General features: G+C 43.3%; 1 protein-coding gene and 1 long non-coding RNA gene across 2 annotated transcripts; both read left to right on the top strand.

Moving 5' to 3' along the window:
- The first annotated feature begins 666 nt into the window (after positions 1-666).
- LOC110483134 (uncharacterized) lies at positions 667-8,078 on the top strand. The gene is made up of 5 exons (XR_002467519.3): positions 667-1,025; positions 3,526-3,772; positions 5,835-5,969; positions 6,359-6,488; positions 7,838-8,078. It is a non-coding gene; the product is annotated as an uncharacterized LOC110483134 (long non-coding RNA).
- A 3,537-nt stretch (positions 8,079-11,615) lies between these two features.
- Positions 11,616-17,470, top strand: HEBP1 (heme binding protein 1). Its single transcript, XM_021552690.3, has 4 exons — positions 11,616-11,763; positions 11,876-12,014; positions 13,500-13,680; positions 14,930-17,470. Exons 1-4 carry the CDS (start codon positions 11,686-11,688, stop codon positions 15,099-15,101), a joined length of 570 nt encoding a protein of 189 aa, XP_021408365.2. The 5' UTR covers positions 11,616-11,685; the 3' UTR covers positions 15,102-17,470.
- The last annotated feature ends 4,389 nt before the right edge of the window (positions 17,471-21,859 follow it).

Below are 21,859 nucleotides of genomic sequence, written 5' to 3'. Positions count from 1 at the left end.
TGGCTGGGCAGTCCTTTGCCCTGTGAGAAAAGTGTCTTTTTTCTCACTGTATAGTGCAGCGTCTTGGCTGTGGAAAACTGAATGAAGTAAGAATAGGCTGGTCAGGAAACAGAGAGGGTGTTCTTGCCAGTTGATACTGGAGAAGTAATACTGAGAAGAATGCAGATTTGGCCAAGGCACTTGCAAGCAGTGCCATGGGTCTAGTCATGAGTGATGTGTGCAACAATTCTGCAGCTTTGGGCTGTGGCAGCTGCACATCTCAAATCACAACAGAATACCAGTTTGACATGGACATGGGACCAGAGTCAGGGGTTCGCTCCCTGCTTCACAAAATTCATCCTGTCAACACCTTGCATTTGTTCAGAAATCTTTTTATTAAGTAGTGACCAGACCAAAGCCTGTTTGATTTGGCAAATGCAGACCTGGGGGAGGGGATCAAGGGAAAAAAAAAACAACACTGCAGCCGATTCACCCCTCCTTGTTTATTCCACTGGAAATAGATTTGGCAGAATGCATCAGGAATGAACTAATCAGCAGGGAATTAATTGGCGTGTTAGTTAAAAGGCAGGAAGAACGCGGCGAACAAATTCACGACTGGATGGCTGGAGGGTTCAAGCAGCCAGAGAGAAGCACTGCGTAGTGGAAACTGTGACTAGTAGGAGAAGTCATACAGATGTGCCAGAGAGCCAGCGACTGAGAGCTGCCCAAAAGAACCGGGGACAAAGATAACACGAGTGTCCTTGGAGACAGAGCTGTTTTTGAGAAGGGCTCCATCGCCCAGGCTTCCCATAAGGCTCCCATGTGTGGGGAGAGATGGCCAGTTTGCAGGAGTGGGAGGGAGGGCTAAGAGAGGTACAGCTGGAGGAGGCTCCACGGAAAGACTGTGGAAATGTGGAAAGCAGGGAAATGAAGAGGGACACGTCACTCGCAAACTGAAATGCAGAGGGGGTGGTAAGGGGAAGAAAGGAGCAGGGAGGCAGAGATTTGGAAGCTTCATCACGGAAGAACTGGCCTCAAGAGCAAAGGTAATGCTTGTATACAATTCTCTGCCTTCTTTCCCAGGAATGTTTTGTTTCTTCCTCTGGAGGAAACAGATCCATACACCTCAGAAAGAAGTTGTTGCTTTGAGGGACTCTAAAGGCTCCTGTGGGAAGAGCCAGGAGAGGAAGGAATATTTACAGACTGGTGGAGGTTGGAGGATTGCTACCTACAGTTTCTACAGAGAACAGGGGTTTGCAGAGTGAGAGAAATAGGGAGAAAGAAAGAGAAAGCAAATCCTTAGTCAGGCAGACTGTCAGACAGGCAGACATGGAGAGTGCAAGATCTGTGGGTGACTATCTAAGGAGAGAGAAAAAACTTCCTAAGAGGAAGGACCACGTACTAAAATGAGAGAGAGTTGAAGATAAGACATATCCTGAAAAAGCAGGCACTCCTGGAGGAGAGGCAGAAGGTGAATATTACAACTGTACTTTACAGATGTATTGCAGCAGATGGTTGCTTTGCACCTGGATGGCTTTTTTTTCTTCTTCTTTATCTCCACTATGGCTGCTTGCTGGCAACAGCATCACCATAGCTGTCTGTCATCAGGGCTGTCAATCAGATCTCCTTGTTTGGCATGGGGGTCAGGCTGTATTAGGGATTCAGATGCTCTTCACTTTCACACAACATCCAGGTAGAAAATGAGCACTGTAACTCTTAGTTATAGGAAAAAGCACTATTTAACTCAAATTTGTAGCCAAACTTGAAAAATTCAGGAGGATATTGTTATTCCTACATATTGTTATTCTGACCTCAAACTGAGTGTGTGTGTGCACCAACTTACAGCATTGTACCCACACACGTAAATTGAAGAATATTACATTACAATGGATTTATAATAAAGACTTCTGAAACAGGTGATATTCTAGCTGTACTACTGTGGCTGGCTTAATATTGTAGGATCCAATTTTTTAAATTATTTTTGGCCTTTTTCACGATCTTTCCATCATTACATAATTCTACAAGCATATGCTAATGTTTCTTGTTTGCTCGGAGAGCTAAGAAATGCCATCCGCTTTGCAAGTAGAGCTTGCAAATACTTTGATTGTTCTGGACTCACAGGCTTGGCAGCCTTCTCCTCTAAAAGCTTAGAGACCTTTCAAGATCCCAGGCTGGGAGTCTCAAAGAACTGGCATTAGAAATTGTATGCAGCTACAATATGTTTTTGGTTTTTTGTTTTTTTTTTAATAAGAAACTGTTTGGTTTATATAACTTAAACCTCTTGAACCTAATACATAAAACAGAACCTTTCAGTTGGGTGTGTGTAAGTAATTTGGCCTTAAAATATTGCAATGCAAATAAAAGAGATAGAAGGAAAAAAAGAGAGAGATTCCAACAGTGTGCAAAAATAGCTTTATTATCTATTGAGATCCTTTACAAAATTGAGAATCTTAAACATACTTTGATGTTTAAATATCCATTATCATTAGGGTGAGAGATACATTTTATGTATTTATGATTTACCTGAGATCAAGCTCCCTGATTCACTTAGAAGTATATTTTATTTCCCTGCAAACAACACAAAATCCAGAATCACTCTTGAGCTTCAGTCTGAAAGTAGCTCAAAAGGAACTTGAAAAAGTTATGAGAGGAGAACAGACCTCAAATGAAAAGCACTAATGTAATTCGCTTGCATTTCAATGTTCAAATGCAGAAAAAAAATCCTTAATTTTAGGTATCACTGCAGGGATTGATAACTGTAATCAACAATCTCAAAGCAAGCATGGGTGTAAGCTAACCCACTGGGATGCTGCTGCACTCAGGAGAGGGCATGTGTTTAGAGCAGTCAGAAGTACAGGGGAAGGCTTGAAGCCCTCTTTGTACAAGGGGCAGGCAAGCTCTACATCGTGAAGAAGCAACTCACAAGTCTGCAATAGGATGTGTGTTCTCCTCAGGCTTCAGGGGAGAGAGAGCTCTCTGAAATGAAGCTGTGTTTGGTACTAGAAGAAGGTAACCTGGACAAGTCCCCCATATCCTGGCAGGCAGCACACCCACAAGCAGTGGTGTACTTCAGTCATCACACTTGACCCCAGCTGCCAACGTCTGAGGCAGATACCAAGGAAATCTCATGGCTCTGTTGTGATTACCCACTACATTGTGAGGAGGGATGAGCACTGGAAATAGAGCAACAAGAAACCAAAGGGGTTAATGGGAGAGGGACAGTGATGGGAGTTCAAATACTGGCAGTACTCCTTTGCTTTGGGGCAGGGATTTTGGCTGTGCTCAGGGTATTAAACTAGCTGAGCTCTTTTATCATGCTGAAGTAAGGAATCAAAAAGTAAAAGGATGAAAAAAAAAAGTGTAATAATGAGACAAATATGTTGGTCTTCACTGCCTGAAGATGAAGGGCCTGTCTAGTGAATCACTGAGCCTACTCTGCTCCAAGGGCAGAATGTGATGTAATTTTCTGAGAGCACTTCATATTATTGTAATTAAGAGTAACAATGACAAAACTAATATGTTGATATTGTTATTCTCTGCATTTAGGAAAGAGTTTCCATCCAAGGATGTGAGAGAGCTGTCCCTGCTTGTCCATCTGTGTTCTACCCTGAGAGTACTTTCCAGTGCAATTCTGCAAAAGGGCAGAAGACATATTTGAATTGGCTGGGCATCTGGTTCCTGTTACAGATGACTCCACAGACTTTTTCAGCTAGGAATTTGTTAGTGAATATCCATTTGCTGTCTACAATTCCACCTAAGAGAGGGAAGATTGCTCATTTTCTGTGTGCCTGAGGTATGAGAATCTACTTCAAAGATGATTATAACCTGATGTTTACTGTGATAATAAATTATAGTAGACCCTCAGGAATGCAGGGAGCAAAGCTACAAAGAAACTGGTCTGTGAAGGGTCCTGCAAATAGAACATGTGTGTATTGTGATTCATTTGGACACCTGATGTTTTAAAAAGTTGGAGCTCAAGTAGCGTGGATTTTCAATATAAGATGTAGGTGGAATTTTTTTCCACCCTACTTTTAACAAATAGAGAAAGATCAAAGTATCCCAGCTGTGGGGTATTGAAACAAGTGGGAGCTGGAAAGGATAAGGAATGGACAATCTCTTCAGGAAATTTTCCAATTAGCTTGGAAGCCACAAGCTTGTCTCCTTGGTGTTGGCAGCATTTTCAAATCATTTGCAATTAGACACATGGGTGTCTGGTAAGTCCTTTCCCATCAGGAAAGATTAAAAAGGCATATGCAGGGCATAATCATTCAAAGAAAGGGAGAAAAAAAAAAGCTGTAAAAGCTGGCGCATTTATCTGGAAAAGCTGAAAGGTGGAGGAGGCATGGTGTCAATGCAAATAGTTTCAAGAAGGTCCATGAAGACCTTTTCATTATGAGCCTTGGTGATATCGTCAGACCTTCTTAAAGGTCTTTATTTTGGCAGGTCTGAGTTAGCAGAAGAAAAGGTGTATGCATGTGTGAGATAGGAAGAAGGTAATTTATTTTTCCTTTAAATGAATACTGCAATTAGATGAAGAATACTAAATACAAATTGCATCCTGACAGATGGAAAGTAATGTTTTTAAAGTATCATGACATTTTCCATTACTATGCCTATATTCATACTGATACTTTAAATAGTGGAAAAATAAATGCAGTTGCAATTAAAATACCCTAGTGATCAAATGTAAGAAAGGCACAAAGTGAAAGGAATTACTTATTTACTGCTTTATCTGTACAGCTTCTGGTAAGTTTTAGGTGTCTAAATTCTCCCAGATGGTTATATTATATTAAAAAAGAAATTTAATGTCCTCATATTTTGCAGTGAGATCTTAGGCTTTTGATGCATGTACCTGAACAGGAGAATAATTCAGATTTTCTGGATGTGCCTGCTTCTCACATGAGCCCCTCCATCACTGTGACTACAGATGACCAAAATCATCACTAAACCCCATGAACTTGGCAATACATTTTTTCTGTTTGCTATGTGCAATATGTGCATAATGGATATTTTCAGCCAATTTCTAGCAGAACAGCTGTTCATGACATTTTTTTTTTTAATTAAAGTACCAGATTCAACACTGAGGGACTAATTTATCAGGAAAGAATAAAAAATCAGCATGAGTAAGCTGTGCAGAGACTTTTCTATCCCCTTATGTTTAGAGATGGTACTAGCCCAGGAGGGCATGTAGGTAGGGCTGGCTTGGGAATGATGGTAAACTTTAAAGAAAACAAGGAGTTAGGTAAGTGCTCACATCAGTTCATATACATGTCCTGTGGACTCTGCAGCTTTGCTCAGGAGGAACTGACCCTGTAGCACCATGGCAAGGTAGAGATGGTACATGGGAGTGGGGTTACCTTTGAGGCTCCATCACTGGGCAGCATCTAAGATATTGCCACTGGTTAGTGGATCAGACCAAAAAGAACATTTTTTTTTATTATTCTGGCCACCATGAGACACTTGATAAATTGTTTAATGGTTGTTTATCTTGTTTCTCCCAAATACAAAGTAGGGATGCAGTGATTTTCACACTTTATAGCACCTCCTCCTGATGCTGCCAGAACAATTGTAGTCATAAGGAGCTATCCCAACATGGCTACATAGGAAGCAAAGCTACTTCCCCAGCTGCTGCTGGCTGATGAAGCATCTCAGTACCACTGCTGATTGAAAAGGAAGTAAAGTTCATACTTGAAGAAGAAATGTCCCTGTGCTTCTGTAAAACCTATTCTGAGCAACTTGAACATTTTAAATAAAAACATCACCAAAGAGAAATTTGGTGTTATGAAAACAGATGGGCAGTGGAGAAAGAGAAGAAAAAAGAAATTAAGCACTTAGCAAGACTTTTGTCTCCACAGAGACAGGGATAAGTCAAGATCCTACAACAGCCATCATGGTGACTCTTCCTCTTTTCCTCCTCTTCATCCTTTTGCCCTGCAGTAAATCTCAGGACTTCCTGGACCAGCACCAGAAATGGAACTACAGAGAAGGCGGTAGGAGATCACAATGGTGGTTCAGCATGGGAGGTGTTCAGTAACTCATTATTTTGTCCTTGGAATGAGATAGACAGTGCTCATTCATGACTGCTCTTTCTTGATTCCTGGGTAGCTGCTGGAGACTTCTGGAGAAAAAAATACTTTTAGAAATAATCAGCTGGGGTATCCAGTGACATCAGAAAACCTGGGCACATGGAGGCAGAGAATTACACTGTGAGGGAGAGTTGCCCGCTTTTTAATTTATATCCTTCATGTGCTTAGTATTTGGCATTTCATTGTGACTGAGTTTGTGATGGGGAATGGAATCAAACTTGGAGCACTGGCTTGTATTTCCTTGTGCTGACACATTTGTTTTCCTCTCTTCCATGAATATCCTGCTAACCTAGCTGACAAGGTTAACATAGAAGGTGTTTACAGCATTACTCAAACCCTCGAGAAATGGGGAAATGACATCTTCTGGCAAATGAAGCATACCCTGCTGAACAATCCAAATGCTCTCCTGCCTGAGTTCTCCAGGTAATTCATTACATCTGGAAGTGGGATTCAGTCCTCTCCTGTGTGTCCTTCCCTGAGCAGGATTCATGTTCTAAAAGATGAATTTTTGTATTTCTCAGTTGAGAGGAGATAAAACACACTATCTCATGCCTGTTGTGCTACCAGCTCTGATTAGTAAACTGAATACTCTGCTAACTATTTATTGTGAAACACTCTCAACTACCATCACTGTATTACAAGAACCTCCCTAAAGAAAATGCCCTTGGCAGCTTACACTTGTGAGAACAGGCTGGAAAAAATGAATTTTTCTACAAATCCACACATGGACTTGGCCACAGATCAGGGAAAAGAAGCTGATTTGGTCTGGGATGTTTTTTTATTTCAGTCTCTAACATCTAGAATTGCGAAAGCTATTCACTAGTTCATGTCATCATATCCCCCCTTTGCATTGCTGGAGATATTAAGTGTTGAACAAACTCACAAAATTTACTTCGATCTTGTATTTTCAGAAAGAGTGAAAGAAAGAGAGGAAAAGGAAATACTGGGAATTACTAGAAACCTAATATCACTTAAAACAGAATTGTTCCTAAAGCAAGTAAAGTGGCTGTCTTCCATAAGTAGTTTTTCTTTTCAGGAACAAGAAAAAAATGTTTGCAAATGTTACACATTGAGTCAGTTGAAGAGGAAAGTCTAGAATAATAAAAAAGACAGGTGATCACATGGTATCTGTACAAATCAGGGTTTCAGGAGGATACGTCATAGAATATACATTGGCCTTTGGCATCAAGTGGATTTCTCCCTGGCTGCATGGTGGCTGTTGTTACTAGCACAGAATTCATCACAACTTTCCCACTGTCAGTGCTGAAATTCATTGGTGCCCCAGATTACCAAGGGCGATATTAAGTCTTGTATTTGGAAAGTTCAATCTTTAGTTCAAGAAGATGTGATGAGAGTATCCAGCCATACATCCTGTACTGGGCTTTGAATTACTAGTTTGCTGACAAGGACACAGACTGGTCCATTAGAAATGCTGAGGACTAGCAGTACTCCATGGGAACCACTGGCCTAGTCTCCAGGTATATTCCTAGTTAATTATTACTAATTAAAATAAGGTGGTGGAAAGACCATGTTGTTCGTGCTGGTCCTGAATCTTGTGTTTTCCAGGGTTCCAGGGTTCAGATGGGGCCCCTCAGATGAACTCCCATCACCGAAGAGCAGGGTAGCTTTGAAGCATCTTTTAATGGTTGCTTGCAAGTCTTTCATCATCAAGGGCCCTTACCCAGCAAGAAACAAAGGTCATGGTAAATTACTTTACATGCTCAGAAACACTCCCTAAATGGAGTTATTCTTCTGTATTACTCTCGTTGTAGCCTCCGCCCTGTTTCTGCAGCTGTGGACAACCTTGTGAGGGAAGTCCAGTCGATAAGGAAAAGGCTGGAAGAACTGAATGAACGCCTCAATGTCATCAGCAAAACTGTCCTTCCCCTTCGACTGAATGCTCTGCAGAGCCAGAGGCGTGGAAATACTCAGCTGCGAAGACTCCCAACACATAGAAGAAGGCTATATGCTCGCAGAAGACCTCAGAGCACTTAATTCTCTACCAGAAAAAAAAAAAAAGAAGGCAAAATCTTTAATTTTTTTCATCTACTTAAGCCTTTCTTAATGGGACATTGCTGGAGAGAAAAAAAAGTAAAGTGCACACACACAGTTCAGCTTTGCTAAGGAGACCGGAACTCCTGCATTTTGTTGCTGCCTTCCAAACCTAGGTCAGTAGGCGAAACCTGACCCTGTTCTTTAGTGATAGCTGTTTTGTGCCCCAAGCAAAAAAAAAGTTGACAAGCTCAGTCTACTTGAGCATGAACACCTTTATTCTATACAGGCATTCTTTCTGCTTACCAGAGGAAGGTCTTTCTATAAAGATCAGGTGAATTTCTCTCCCTGCCCTATTTTTAAAGCACTCCATCTGAAATAGCTGGGGAATTTGAGCTTCAAAAGTGCTGAACAACTGATGAATGCAGAAAGATGGATTAGTGCTTGGCACTTCCAGCTGAGCAGGGAGAGGGAGAGGAAGTTATATTTCAAAATATTGCCTTAACCTATTGTCCATGTTCATATGTTCAGAGGGTGAGTAGGGCTGGATAATCTTGGTCTATATGTCATGCTTCAACACTGAAGATATATCAATTGCTAGGGACCAAATACGAACATCCGCCTTCTGTCAAGTGTGTTTTTCTAGCTACCTGGAACTCTGCACTCAGAATGGTGTTATTCAGTAGATATATTTAGAATTTCCAGCACTCTGAAACACACTGAACTGATTTTTGCCAAGACCCATGGAAACCAGGGGATTTTTTATCCCTAAACTATTTAGATACCTAATGACAAAGTTAGGCGTCTGGAAGGATTTTCCAAAATAGCTTAAGAGACTCTTCCGTCCCCAAAATCACAGATAATAATTCAATTGGTGTCTGGTTCACTGAGTATTTTCTCCACATGCCAGCACTGACCTCCAGACATTTCCAAACATCCTTTAGCACAATTAATATCTGTAGAAAATTAACAACCACCCTCTCCAAAGACTTTGCTCCCTCAGGGATTACCCAGAATACCCTGCCTTCAGCTTGTCTTTGCCTGTGTCTTCCTGACAATAAAGCTGGTGATAAAAAAAGAGTGCATGAATCAAATTATGCACTGAATGGAGGATAGAGTGGGCTTGCCCTTCAGGTCTCTAAAGATAAATCCAATACAGAGATTTCCATTCAACTGTGTATATGAAATGTGTTGAAACATAAGAAAGAGAGTCAGAGAGGAAAAGAAACAGGAAAACATCCAGTCTTTAAGGTCTGGATAAAGCAATTTATGAGAACAAAAATAAATAATGGATTATGTCTAAATGATTGTGGGGGCGTCTGGCATGTCAGCTGTTTTGAAAACATTCTCCAGTAACAGTGAGGATACAGACTAGCTATTTAAGGATTTCCAAAGCCTGAGTTTATGGAAAGAAATTCAGTGACAGTACAATAACCTCCAAAAGGAAAGGGGTAAAAACTAGTTTCATATGAAATCTTTCAGAATGGACCAGAAGAATTAACACAGTAAGAATTTTAGCTGCAACCTGGGAGTTAGTTGAGTGGGGGAGGTATGAGCAGTGTATGAGACAATCTGATAAATAACTCCCGGATATAAGTTCTCTGAGTTCAGGTTTTCAGAAAATAACAAAACTCTAACTTGGGTCTCTTTGGCTTTTGCTTGGGAATTTGAAGTACTGCTTAGCTAGAGAAGGGAAAAATTAAGATTGTGAAAAGGTTGATTAAAGGGTACAGTTGTGCCTTTGTTGTTGTCATCATAATTTCTCAAGCAATGTAGAGCATTTTGATCCCAGAATATATTTGCATAAATTACAAGGAATAACAGGTGAGAAAGGCCCCTAACTTCTTGTAATTCTGCATTCAGAGTTTCTAGGCTGCGCTGTAACAGCAGCTGCATCCTTGCACAGACTGTGGATCCCTCCAAGGGATGCTTTGCTTGGGGCTGTGGGGACTGCTGGTTATTTTGGCCTATCTGGAGGAAGAGTACAACATAGATGTTAACTTTCATGGTTTTATTTTAGACACAAGCATTTTATCAGGCAACCTGAAGTTGTACAAATTGAGTACTACTTGAAACACAAAGATAGACTTCCTTAAGTCACTCATGTTACAGATAGCTGGTGGTGGGAGGCCAGAACACATCATTGCATACTTTTACTTTATACCTAGATGTCCACCACTAACTTCTGCCAGAGACGGAGGACAGGGCAAGATGGACACCCAGTCTAACCCAGTCTACATATTCCTATGCTGATATGTGCAAGTTTGTAGTCTTGGCAAAATCTCCTCACCACAATAGAGAAAATCACCATTTACTTTTAAGAAGAACAAATAAGCTGCAGCATGCAATGTGTATTACAATCCTCCAATTTCTTGCATAATGGTGAATAAATCAAGTAATATAAATGGTTAATAAATTACTAGTCTGTGACCTTGTCACCAGTGATAGCAGCCCTTGTCATTCACTCTGTGAAAGCCTATGCCAGGCTCCAGCCCAGCTCCCTGAATGCAGCCTGTTTGATCAGATGATAACAGCCAGCTTCTTTAACCTCTTTGTATGACCCTCTCTCTAGATGGAAAAGTTTTAGTGTCCTATTTATCTTATAATTTTATTCTTTGCTCTTTAAAGAGTGTAGGAAGGTTATGTGCCAGCCTACTTCTGCACTGTTCACCTTCTATTTGAGGAGGCAGCAGTCCAGCTGAGCAACTTGAGATGCCTCTATCCTATCTGCCTGGGGAAGCTGGCCTGACCCATGCGATTGATTCCCAGGGACTGGTATTTGATTTCTGCTTCTGCTAACCTCTTCTTAAAAAATCCTGCGTAAGGCACTTCCTCTAGCTGGCACTTGTCCTTAGACATGGCTTATACAACCAAAAAACAGTTGTCACAAGGTTCAAAGTCTTCTGTGCATATAAATGTATCCAGCTACAAAAGCCATCTAAGCTCTCTGCTGAGTTCATTTACAAGTATTTCTGGGAAAGGATCTGGACAGAACTTTTAAACAGAGGTGATCAGTTGGGTGGTCAGTGGAGGGAGATCAAGTATCATTAGGAACTTCTAAAATCCACCCTTCACCTAAAGCTTACAATAACCAATGACACTGACTACCTCCTTAAAAAAACAACTATGCTCCCCTTTAGTTCTGTTTATTAAAACAAAACAAAACAAAACAAAAAACCACAAAAGACCGAAAAAACAAGAGGTTATGATTTTGCAATGCTAGGACCATGGTGCCCTTCCAAACTATGCATGCCACACTCTGCCAGTACTTCCCCTTTCCTGTATTTCATTCCTTTCATATCCCCTCTCATTTTTCCTGTCTCCCAGAGATGAGTACCATCTCGTCCCGCACTTCATGACTCCTCACACTTCTCGGCGCCCTCTGCACTTCACCCTCCGGGACCGCCGCTCCCATCCCGCGCTCCCGCCGCTCCCATCCCGCGCTCCCGCCGCTCCCGGCGCCCCCGCACGGCCCCGGCCCCGCGGCGCCGGCGGCTGGGGCGCGCCCCGGGCGCTGGGGCCGCGCTGCGGGCGGGGCGGCTCCGGCCCTCCCCCTCCCCGAGCGGGGCCGAGCCGAGCCGACGGGGGCAGAGCCGAGCCCGGCGGGGCAGAGCTGAGCCGCGGCATCATGCTGGGCATGGTGAAGAACTCGCTGCTCAGCAGGGTGGAGGCATGGCCCTACCGCCTGCTGAGCAAGGGCGAGAAGGTCTGTGCCGGGGCGGGCGGTTCTGCGCTAAGGCGCTGCGAGGGCAAGCGGGGATCGCCGCCGGGCAGCGCGTTCCTCCTGGCAGCGCCTCCATCTCCATCTCCTTCCCCAGGACCAGGTCAGCTACGAGGAGAGGGCGTGCGAGGGCGGGAAGTTCGCGGTGGTGGAGCTGGTGGGGAAGCCGTTCGATGAAGCCACGAAGGAAGGGGCGGTCAAGCTGCTCAAGTACGTCGGAGGAAGCAACGACAAGGGTGAGAGATGCTGCCTGCCCCGCGGGGCTCGGCGCGTGTTTGTGGTTCAGGCTTGGTGAAAGCAGGCTGGATGGAGGCAATGACACTGCAGGCCGCCTGGCTTGTGGCTCCTGGCGCTGGAGATCTTTGATGGGGATGGCCCCTCACTGGTAAAAGTAAATTTGCAACAGGTTAAGTTGTGCCAAGCCAACTCATGCTATGAGTCCACTTATAACCTGTCTCTGTTTTCGGATGAAATGTCAAAAATTATTTGTTTAAACAGGAATGAGTTACCTTGCACCTGGGATAACATGAGGACAGGCAGACATGTATCTGTCACAGCTCCCTGGGTCAGCAGTAGCTGATGAAATCCAGGGTATCTGGGACACTTCAGTTCTGTTATGTGCCCTTGTGGGCAGTGAAATAACAGTTACGACCTTGATATTTTATCTGGCTATTTTTATTCATGAAAGGGTAATGAACAGTAAGCTTCCTTTTTAATGGTATATTTTAATGTTTTATGGCAGTGCTTCCAGGTGATTGCTTCTTATTCTTATCTTACTAAAGTGTGCGCATTTTAACCATTCATAGCAGGAGAAGACTACAGAGTAGGTCTGAGGCATATACATTATATTGAACATCTTTCTCCAGCATCTAGTAAAGGGACTAGTGTAGTCTCTATAGGAGTAGGAGGTGGATGCAGTAGGAAATGGTATTTGCAGTAACATTTTTGGAAAGATGTTGAATGCTGTTGCTGTAGTAGAAAGGGTGCCTTCTATAATATGTGACACAAACACAGGTATGACATCAAAGGAAAATAAATGAGAAAGATGACTTGTTCTTAACTGTTTTTATGCTCCTGATCATGAGGCTTAGAGGTTCCCTACTGCTGCAAGAAGAGTAAAGAAAACTGGTCTTGATTGCTATATGGTACTTTGTGGTGATAATGAGTAGAAAAAAAACATGCTGTTCCTGGAGTGTGGAAAACATGGATAATCCTACTGAAAGCCATAACAGCACTGAGGTTTGGAGCACTGGAAATTGTAGGATGTCTGGAAGCTTTTGGAAGGTTTTAAGAGAAAGCTCCTGTCACCCAGTATTGGCTGTGGGCTCATGACTAGGTGCAGATAGTATTGATTTAAATGCTGATGAAGATTTATATGTTCTGCTGGCCTGCCCTGGAGCTACAGACCCTGCTGTCCTGCAGCTCATTTGTCAGAAGAACAGAGTGTCTCATAGAACCACAAAAGCAGCACCATTAGTAAAAAAATATTCCAGAGGTCAGTTGGGACACTTATTTCCCAGGCTTCTGGTGTGGAGAAAGAGCTTGGCCCAAGCAGAAGCCTGATGGCTGTTCTGCTTCCCCAGAGGAGCTCTGTCCTGACAAGGACTTCGTTCATATGAGGAGATTTCCAAAACTAAAACTAGCTTTTGTAAATTCCCTGTTAATTTTTTGAGTTCCTGAGACCCTAGACTTCTTTAGTAATGTCTGTGTGTCTGTTTCAGGGGTTGGAATGGGCATGACTGCTCCTGTCTCCATCACTGCTTTTCCTGCTGAAGATGGCTCCTTTCAGCAGAAGGTGAAAGTATCTCTGCGGATCCCAAGCCAGTTTCAAGAGAGCCCTCCATGTCCTACCGATGAAAGCATTAAGATTGAAGAAAGACAGGGGATGACCATTTATTCCACGTAAGGAATGCATCCGGGGATCTCCAATCTCAAGTGATGGGGTCTTTAAGGTGCTCTGATAAGCAGTATTTGTTTTACCAGGTGACTTGCTGTACAAGGGGTGTATGTGGCTGAAGGAGATGGAGGAGTATGTCTAGACTGAAGACAGGTTTTATGTCACTTCTTACCCCTGGTCATGCTGCACTGATGTGGACTATGGATTTTTTCCACTGGGTAAACAAGCGTGGAAGCTAGCTTTAAAAGATACAGTGCCATTTCTATTGTATGACTCCATTGTTTTTCCCACTCTCTGGGTTCCAAATTGTTCATAGTAATTAAGAATGTTCTGTGGTGCAGTTCACAAACTGTCCACTGAAGCCTCATTCAGATGGACTCATACCAGACTCCACCATAGAAACAAGCAGCCTCTGCATTGCTTCAAGTCCCCTTTGAATGTCTTGGGGTGTTGACCTACAGCCTGGACTCAAACTAGCATCACAATAGCAATAAGCTCTTCACCTTGTCTTTACCCTTTGGAGGTTCCCCTGGTTACTTGCTTGGACTATTTTGGCTGACTCTAACAGACTTCTTTCTTGCCTCCAGCTGCTGCTTGGCCTTTACTCTGGGTGTGGGCCATTTCTGCAATATCAGCCTGTTTTGTCTCAAATATCAGCCCTAAGGGAGAATGGTGAGGTGCAGGCTGATGTGGAAACAATTCCTGTTTGTGGGAGGTTGACATAAACCAGACCCAATTCAGTCCACTGCTTTTAAATGGCATTGTGTTCTGTAATTGCCAATTGTGTGTTCCTACCTCCCCTTTTTCTTGGGCTAGCTAGAGCTTGGCTTTCCTAAATGATCTTTCCAGCAGACGGTTGTTCACACCACAGTGAACATGGTTGTTGGCAGCATTGGTGGGGACTGTGGGCCGAGCTGACTTGGAGATAACCTTGTATTTTAGAAAGTTGTTTTTCTGATATGGTGCTGATTCACAGGGCAGGGCCATTCTGCTGGCTGACATACATAGGGCTGTTTGGGGGGATCCCTTTGGGGCCTCCCAGTGGATGACTGCACCTTGGCTGTGCCACCCATTAGACTTCAGCTGTCCCAGATGAAGCGTGCTGCTTCACAATGAACACTGCACGCATCAGTGCATGTTGGCAGGGCCTGGATCAAAATGCATGTCTAAATATACTATGGCTATTTATTGTTCTCGCTTTTTTCCTTCTTTGCTTTTCCAGGACTGCTCAACACCTCTCTGGTTTCTTTGCAGGCAGTTTGGTGGCTATGCCAAAGAGGCAGATTATGTGAGCTATGCTGCCAAGCTGAAGGCTGCTCTGGGGAGTGATGCTGCATACCGCAAGGATTTCTACCTGTGCAATGGTTATGACCCCCCTATGAAGCCTTACGGACGCTGCAATGAGGTCTGGTTTGTGAAGGAGTGAACATCTGGCTCCTCGTGGTGCTGCCTCGCTCTGATAACCTCCCCACACTATGTCCCTGTCCTCTTTAAAATAAACTAAGAATTCGACAGAGGCAAAAAACCTTTTCCCATGCCTATGCCTTAGTCTTTTATGGACCATAAAAGTAATTTTAGAAGAACACTTGCTGACCCTCCTGATGGTCCCACTCCTTCATTCCAGACCATGTCCTCAGCTACACAGACTCTCCTGGTCTCTCTGTGGCTTGTTTTGATCTCCTTTGTGCTTCCAGAGTTCAGCGCTGAGAAAGCCAAAAGTACTTAATTGACTGGTGCCTGACAGGAGACACATCCAAGTGTAGGCAGACTATTAGTCTCACCTGAGATGGGCAAAAGAACATGACAAAAGTGCATGCAGAGACTTTTTTATCTCCTTCAGTTTGCTGTAACTGTAAAATGCTGCTTTTATCTTTGCCATTCCACAAACTATCTAAAGAGACACGGGCATTACTGCTAACACAGCATAGAGAAAATAAACATCCTTTACATTGATACAGAGTGTGCAGAAGATCAACGCTTCTGTTGTCTGTCTGAGAAATGCCATTCAGAGAAAGATCCAGATTCTGTTTGCAGCTTTCTTTTGTTTGAGGAGAGATGTTTTGCTTTGTGCTGTGTCTTCATCTCAGCTAGCAGCTGGACAATGTGACCTGGAGACCTGAAGATTGTTTCCTCACCTATTACTTTTGTGTTAACATTTTTTCAAAACTAGCCTATGCAAGGGCCAAAGCAGAAATATGTGTGGTTATCTAACTGAATTAGAGAAATGCATGGCTGGGAAGAAAGCAGATGCTTATTACTTGTGATCTGAGGGTGCATATGAAGAATGATGAAAATATGGTGAAACTACCATGGGTGCCAATCTAAAAGACTTCCCTTAAAAGGTGTCAGTTTTTGAAGGGCTACTGAGACCAGCTGTTTTCTTTAGAGGAGTAAAAGGAAAATATGTCTGTTCTGGAAAACAGGGACTTGGGTCAAATAATGAGTAGCCTTTTGGAAACTTCAAATACAATACCAAGTGTGGGTCATGTTTCAGGAAGAGTGGCAATGTTGAAATGTCAGTCATCAAACCAGCATTTTAGCTGTTGGCTCTGTCAAGGACACAGCAGAATGCCCCCAGTAGGAACACTCACATACCCTGCTACTGGGTGTGTATAAAGCGTTACCTGCACTAAAAGAGGTGTGCTCCTCTGGTCGTTAAGAGCCCCATAGTTCAGGTGCTTTCCAAAAGCCATTTTCCCCTGGAGCTGAAAGAGACATTTGTCAGATGGCATTGTGGCTTCTGGCTCTCAAGCTGTTGCACGTGTGCCTGCTTTCTGAGAACAAATCTCAGCAGGAAAAGGAGAAAACCTGAGGTTTTGATATGCTTTCTTTTTTTGTCTTGCTGAGCCAAATAAGAGCTTTGCTGTGAAATTCATGAGAGTTTCAGTCACCTGTGTGCAAGAGCAGCTAGTTCAGGATGGGTAAAAAGAGCAGATATCATTCAATTAAAGCAAAAAACCAAACAACGACAGAGAAAAGCTATTGGCTGTGGTTAGTGATTGCAGTGCAGGGGAAGAAGAATAAAAAGAAAAATCAGGACAAACAAAAAATTAGGCATTTGAAGGAATTTTTGAAGCAGCAAATGCCCTTTTAAGCTTGTACTTGAATCCAAAGGGACCATTCATGTCCATATTATTTTAGCCTGTTGGGAGAGGAATGGAGGAGCACAGTATTGTACAGTTTTATGCCTTCCCAGGTTCGTTTTGGAGCTTGTGTGGATACAGTCTGGCAACCTGTGGTGAATGTCCTTCAATGATCAAAACCTTGAAATTTCTCAAAATTTATGTTGTGAAATCTCAGATGTTAGGGATACCAGTAATAAACCTGATATAAACAGAGCTGCACAGCTCAGCAGCACAGTGGGGTTCTTTTATAAAGTGCATACCCTCTGAACAGAGAGTGAGAGCTTCAGACCCAACAGTGAGAGTAAACATCTGTAGGCTCTGCCTGTGCAGCCCTGCTACTGGCCTTTTGTGCCAGGCAGGCAGGATAGAATTTCATAAACATTGTTTAATAATGTCAAAGCCTTAAGCAAACTGAATTGCCTTTTCTGTACACACAAAGATGCCTGTGTTTTGTCTGCATTTTCTACAGTTTTGAAATAAATAAATAAATAAATAAATAATATTTTGATTTACAACTTCTGTTCTGATCGCTGACTTTGTGAGCTCAGTGGGAGTAGTTGATTTGCTAGACCGTAGGTTGCTAGTTTATCTTTCTGTTTGGAGTACTAATTGTGTCACAGCATTTATAAATAGTCATAATGCTTTTTCCAATAAATCACTATTTTGGGTATCCTGGTGTGGCCCTGCATTATCTGTGAGAGACAGGAGCTGATTAAATAATCTCCTTCATTTGTTCCAGCCATTGAGAGGCTTTAAGTGATGTATTTGTGTTAATGTAGAAACAAGGGGCCCACTTAGCTGAGGAAAATTATGTGTTCCTGTGGTTGGGGTTCACAGGCAGTGAACACATTAATGTTCAGATAAATACTGGTGACTGATTTTCAACATGATCTATGATCCAGAAATGTTTGACATTTTGTCCTATTGAAGTCCATCTAGCTTGGTGCCCTGTCCCTTTGATGGACAGTAGTGGACACCTGAGACAAGATTACAGGAACAGTGCAACTGTGGTCTCAGACCTCCTCTAAATATTTCCCTATCTCTAGTACAATGTGGCCCAGGGATTTTTGTTACTGTGCTTGGTGGACCCAGGTAGATTTTTATCTCATGCATTTGTCAGGTTGCTTTCTAGAAATAATGTAAAGTTAGTATCCATGGCAACCTTTTGTCCTTGTTTATGGAAAGATAGAAACATCTTTGAGGGTTTCCAGCAGGCTGTCTCTGCTCCTTAGGCAGCTTTTTGATATGCCTCTGTCACTGGAAGTGAATGTTTTTTTGGACAGCCAGAGTCGTTGTTGACATTGGAGGATTTCCAGCCACCTCTTTGTGCTGGGGCCAGAAGTCAGAGGTGCATTCTGGATTTTGAACCAAGGCCAGCATGGCCACAGACACTGTTACATGCAATTGACTCCTGAATTGATGTTAAAACAAAGAAATTTTTCTCCATCCCCTGCAGTATCTCTGAGAGATTAGAGTGCAGCAGATTGCCTAGACACCTCCTTGCTTCTCTTCTGTGCCTGTGCAAGGTCTTTTTCTTTCTCCAGTGAATGATGGAATTGAGATATTTTGGTGCTTTTCAGTTGTTTGGCAGGGCACCATGACATTGCCTCTTGTGTGTTGGTTTAAGAAGACAGTGTTGGGAAACTGAAAGGTGAATATTTCTCCGTGCTGAGGCCCCTCAGCGCTGCTGGAGGTCGCCTTGCTGGGTTGTTTGGACGTGGTGGGTTTGTGCACCACCTGCATTGCTGCTCGAGGCTCCTTTCCCAGTGCCTCCCTTGTCAGGGCAGTGGAACAGCCCCACAGTGGCCTGTGCCGCCTGCTGGGCTGGCAGGCTCAGCAGGCAAGTGGGAATTATCTCTGCCTCCCAGAGACAGGAGTGCCCTTGCTGCTTATTAGCAGCAGCTGGGTAGGTCCCTCTCTGTGCTAGGCGAAGCAGTGGTATGGTGGCGATAGGACTGGCCAATGGAAGGGCTGCGTTTAAACAGAACCAAATTTAAAAACATAATTTGTCTGGGAATTATACACGTGCCATGTAGGTTTAGCTGTGCTGGATATACCTTCCTAAGCTACTCCACTTGTGAGTAAGGAATTTTCCTGCTGATAGTAACTGTAGCAAACCCTATATATTTATATATATATATATATATATATATGTAGGTGCATATGGGTATAAATGTATGTATATGTAGTGTGCATGTAGACCAGCTACTTTGATCTATTGTTTGGCTTCTGTAGTCACTGAATAACTCACTAGAGCAAATGAAGCCACAGGGGTGAACATTTGCAGACTCAAGTTTTAAGACTGCTAGAATGAGAACTTTGTTACCTTCAGAAAAGAATAATTTACTGTGTAGACACATGCCTTAATATATCTAACACTGCGTTAAGAAGGTGACAGCCTTTGTAAAAGAGCTAATTGGTTAAGTTGTCCATATACATCTTGCCAGACTTATAATACTCCAGTCACTTTGAGGGGATGGGTGATCTATGGTGAATGAGGAAGTAACATTATTATTTCCCCATTTTCATCAATCCCCATGGCAAAGAGTGTGTGAGCAGCTATTGTGCTTATGGTCACCAATTTTCGGTTTTGCAATGCTGCCCCAAGGCGATGGGTCAGAGGAGGAAGATTGTGGCTCCTAGCTCACGTCGTCCCTCCCTATTTAATTACAATAATACTTCTTTTAGAATAGCACTCTGAGCAGCAGCTCTCTTTCTTCTGTGACAGCATTTCAGCCACCCTGAGCTAAAAAAGAAATGCATCTCTTTTAACAGGACCATAAGTAGCTTTGGATGTATAACGCCTCTATAAAACTGCTTGGCAACATGATTTATTAGAGCGGGATCAGTGGTAAAAGTGACTTCTCTGACAGTAATGGATGAAACACTTCCAGCATAGCTACTCTGTCTCTGCTTGGTGCCTATGCCAACAGCAGGCTGGTTTTGTCAGCTCATTCATAATCTCTGCTTTGCTCTCAGCAGAATCGGTTGCACAAGACAAGTTTCAGCCACGGCAGATGCTTTTTTTCTAGTCCTCTGTGGGAGTTGCTGCAGAAGATGGGTCAGTGCAAATGCTGCTTCATTCCTGAGACTCTGTCTGCTTAATTCTACATCCAGACCCTATACCTTGGTGGGAGTTGGGTGCATGCCATTCCCATACCCCTCACTGCTGCCCACCCCCAGGAAGAGAAATTTGAGTAACTGGGATGAAAGGAGCTGCACTGTTCTTAGACTAAGTGTGAAGTCTGACTGATCAGTGGCCCAAGGTCCCAAGAAGTCTCAGAAGTATCTCCTGTGCAGTCCCTATGAGAAGACTGGGTTGAGAAGCCTGAATCTAAAGTGTAGATTTTCAAAGTGCCAGTGGAAGTGAAAGATCCCAGAAACCACATCCTGCAATATACCACGTGCTGCAGCACCCTGATCTGCATTGTGACTTGAATTACCTTAGATGTGCAATGTGACCCTGGCAGTGGGACCCAGCTCTGGGACTCCTTGTGGTGGGGCAGCAGAGCCCAGCCTGTGCCATGTGGGCAATGGCACCACCCACCCTGCCCATGCCTGGGCTTGGAAATTAGTTGGGTTCTGAGAGATGCTTGTGTTTGGGACGTGTCTTCTGCAGCACATGAAAGCAGAGAAGGATTGCTATGGCAACTATTCTTGAGTATTTTTTCCAGTGTTTTCCAATCTTATTCATTTTTTTCTTATATCCCTAGTGTTTAATTTAAGGCCTTTCCTAATTGGAGTCCAAAAAAACCAATTGAAGTGAATTCTCTGATTAGACAAAAAGTTCAGACACCTTCCCACACAACTTGTGAAGTACAAGATCGACAGAATTGAATGTTGCTGTGAGTAAGAGGAGATCTGAAATTTGAAATGCATTGTACCCAGACAAATGAAATAAATGAAGCCTTTTACTTAAAGCAAACATTGAAATAAAAGATAGTGTACAGCATGAAAATTTTGGGCACTCCCTTGCTGGTAGATCTTTCTAGGCTATTTAAACACTGATTATAATCCTTCTCAGTCTTCTTTATGACTCAGCTTTGTGAAGGAACTTCTTTCAAAATCAACATGTGCTGGCTCATTGAATTATCTTTCATGAACTGAAGTATTATTTAGTCTGGGTACTTTGAAGGGAATGGTTACTGCAGTGGTGTTTCTTTGGGGTAATTACCCCAGATGATTGCCTCTCCGTTTCCGGTACCTTGCTTCCACTTTGTGTCTGTTTTGGCTGGAATACAGTTAATTTTCTTCATAGTAGCTGGTGTGGGGCTGTGCTTTGGATTTGTGCTGAAAACAGTGTTTATATTACAAGATGTTTTTGCTATTGCTGAGCAGTACTTACACAGAGCCAAGGCCTCTTCTTTTTCTTGTTGCAAGTAGGCTAGGAGTGCACAAGGATCTGGGAGGGGTGAGAGCTGGGACAACTAACCCCAGCTGATATTCCATTCCATATGGGGCCACACAGCATATAAAGTGAGGAGAAGAAGGCAGGGGGGATGTTCAGAGTGGTGTCATTTTTCTTGCCGAGGAACTGTTCCATGCGATGGGGCCCTGGTGTCCTGGTGTCCTGAAACTCCTACTTGCCCATGGCAAGTGGTGAACTAATTCCTTGGTTTGCTTTATTTGCATACAAGGCTTTTGCTTTACCTATTAAATTGTCTCTATCTCAACCCACGAGTTTTCTCACTTTTGTTCTTCTGCTTCTGTTGCCGATCCCTCGAGGGTGGGCGAATCAGCGAGCAGCCGTGCGGTGCTTCACTGCTGGCTGGGGTTAAACCATGAGGCACCTGCACGCCGATCCCTGTGTGTGGGAAACCCAGGCTGGAGGGGAAGAAGAAATCCTGTGGAGGTGTAGGAAGGAGAAGGTTGGTGCCTTGGCTGTGCTGCCTGAGGGGAGGGCGGTGTGAGGGTGGGTTGGTTGAACGCAGTGTCTCTGGTGCCCCGTGCCTCCTGCACCAGCCCTTTGCCTTGCTGGCAGGAAGACTGACAAGTCCCCAGAGATTCCTCCCAGCTTCTCCAGCCCTGCCTTGAGACAAACTACATCTCCTCCCTACAG

Source organism: Lonchura striata, chromosome 5, assembly GCF_046129695.1.
Source record: "Lonchura striata isolate bLonStr1 chromosome 5, bLonStr1.mat, whole genome shotgun sequence".
In the NCBI taxonomy this organism is placed as follows: Eukaryota; Metazoa; Chordata; class Aves; order Passeriformes; family Estrildidae; genus Lonchura; species Lonchura striata.
The sequence above is the reverse complement of the archived record's forward strand: the minus strand, read 5'-3'. Positions and strand labels throughout refer to the sequence as shown.